The following is a 2,644-nucleotide window of genomic DNA, read 5'->3' as shown; positions in this document are numbered from 1 at the left end:
ACATCTCCTGGTTGCGTTTGTCATTTGAACGTTTCTGAGACCTAAGTACACAAAAATCACTTTGTTCATTGCCCCTGTGTCCAAGGTTCCAAGAATGACGCTGTTTAGCCTCATTGTCTTGCAGATTTTTAATGAAGCAAGAGCTATTTATGCCTATTTTTATTTATAACTCTTTTTTTTTTTTTTTTTCATTCAGTAAGTTTAATGACAACACTCACACTCAAAAAGTTTAATGACAAGACTCAATACAATGGAGTACAAAATAGGATAACACACCTTCGGGTAACTGACATGTCCTTTATTCTATGTTGTCCTATTAGAGTTTTATTTACACCAATACTGTGATATGCTTTAGATCAGTAAATAAAAATATTAAAGATACCAGTACAGAATATTCATTCAACAAATTAAAGCAAAAACCAAAGCTCTGGAACAAGACAAGCCTTAACCAAAAATGTTTGGATATACCCAGGGAACTCCTCTTGTGAGCCATATCCCAGGTCTCTGGTCTCAGTGACCCTATTTAATAAGCACATCAACCAAGAATGGCCAGCAAAAGGTTTTAAGAGGTAAGGAAATGTAGACTTATTTTGTAATACACAAAGTGCTCATTTCAGTAGATCCATTAAGAGAGAACATCTGAGAAAGATCATCAATAAAACTCACTCTGCCCAAATTGTTAGACATAAGTTTTTACAGCACTATTTTAAATCTATATAAACAAGTTCAAATTTTTTAGTAGTTTCTTAAACTTTATAGAAAACCCTCTACAATTTCTAATGCTAATTAACATAAGCATACATGAACTACCTTTATAATAGAAACAGTTGTTCAAATGTTAATAAGGTGCTATCTGTGGTCCTAAAATAGGCCACTTCCATCTAATAATTATGGATCATCATAATAAGTACATAAATGTATCATGGTAAACAGAACAGCTATATACGTGAGCCATACTTGAGGCTCCAGCAGTCATGGGTATAAGTTGATCACAGGACATCCACTTCTAAAGCCTCAACAATGCGCTCAGCAGAAGGACGGTCTTTAGGATCTTCATTAGTGCATACGGAGAAGAGCTCAATTACTTTCTGGTATGTTTCATCCAGTTCCTCCATATTAACAGGTGGCCTAGTTCCCAAAGCTGCATAGTATGCGTCATCATCAAAATCACTTTCATCAAAAGTTTTATCTTCATCATCATCATCTGGAAGATTAATGTGTGGAATAGATAAAGTCATCATTTCCCAGAGAGTAAGACCAAAAGCAAATATGTCTGCTTTGTCAGTAATAATACCATCCTCCTCCAGAGCTTCCTTAGGTTTCCAAGGCTCAGTGCCAATGTAACAGGCCTCAGGGTCAGTCACAGTCATATTTTCATCCAATGGAAGAGACACTCCTACATCACAGATTTTAATTGTTTCAAAATCGCCTTTAATAACAACATTTGAAGACTTTATATCTCCATGGAGCAGTTTCTTATCTTGGTGCAGATACTTTAACCCTCTTGCCATGTTCAAAGCAACTTTTAAAATTATGGCTGCTGGAAAAGGATCTCGGCTATCTTTATTTCGTTCTTCTATTAAGTCATTCAGAGACTTTTCACCTCCATACTCCATAGCAAGACACAGACTGCCATCGCTAGCTTTAGTGAAAGCACGGTAACCTATAATGTTTGGATGATTGAGGCTTTTCAAAATCTTAGCTTCATCAGTTAGTCTCTTTTGATACATACTCTGATAATCATCATTACATCTAAGATTAATCTTTTTCACAGCCCAAGGAGAATGAGACAAACCTCTTGGAGATCTTTGCATAAGGTAGACATTTACCCCAGTACCAAAGCCAAGCTTCTGCATAAATGGAGAGGCAGGAATATTTATACATGGAGTTAAACATAATGCAGATTTCCTTTTTTCAGATAATCTGCTTGGTGTCTTGAAATTATTGGTTTCTTCCATTGTAATAATTGCTTAAGGTCCAGAGCCACGAGATGGGACGACGAGATGTCCAGGGAAAGGCTGTCTTGAAAACTGGTCCCGAGCAGCCCCCAACACTCCGCGCCCGCTGGGGTGAGGGGATGGGGTCCGACCTGCCAACACACGGACTCGGCAACCGTCTATTTATAACTCTTGACTCTCTTAAGACACAGAGAGATCATCCTTTTTGGTTACTGTAAGCCAATAAATTATTTATTTTGTAAATTTGATGTGAAGGACACAGGCATTAAATTTATCTATTCACAGAATTTTTGCTTATTTGCATGTTTATTTATACATAATGCATTTACATTATGTAATTTTAAAATGATAACTTACTTAAATTGAAGGTTAAAATTACTCACTACACAAGAGCAAAATCTATTCCTGTGACATTTTCTCTAAGAAGTTAGGTGTGTCACCTTTTTTTGAACCCTCTTTTGATTTGTTCTCATTTTATTAGAGGATAAATTCCATATTTATTAATATGATTGTAAAAGATGAATTTGAATCATTTGAAAAGACCCTGATGTTGGGAAAGATTGAAAGCAGGAGGAGAAGGGGACAACAGCGGGTGAGATGGTTAGATGGCATCACCGACTCAATGGACGTGAGTTTGGGTAAATCCCGGGAGTTGGTGATGAACAGGGAGGCCTGGCGTGCTGCAG

The 2,644-nt window shown here is 36.9% G+C and overlaps 1 protein-coding gene across 1 annotated transcript; it reads right to left on the bottom strand.

Moving 5' to 3' along the window:
• Positions 1-283: 283 nt before the first annotated feature.
• On the bottom strand, positions 284-2,111 carry LOC123464937 (lymphokine-activated killer T-cell-originated protein kinase-like). The gene has a single exon (XM_045162769.1). It carries the CDS (start codon positions 1,956-1,958, stop codon positions 990-992), a length of 969 nt encoding a protein of 322 aa, XP_045018704.1. The 5' UTR covers positions 1,959-2,111; the 3' UTR covers positions 284-989.
• Between the last annotated feature and the right edge of the window lie 533 nt (positions 2,112-2,644).

The sequence above is a fragment of the Bubalus bubalis genome, chromosome 15 (assembly GCF_019923935.1).
Source record: "Bubalus bubalis isolate 160015118507 breed Murrah chromosome 15, NDDB_SH_1, whole genome shotgun sequence".
Taxonomy (NCBI): Eukaryota; Metazoa; Chordata; class Mammalia; order Artiodactyla; family Bovidae; genus Bubalus; species Bubalus bubalis.
Note: the sequence above shows the minus strand (reverse complement) of the source record. Positions and strands in the feature narration are given on the sequence as shown.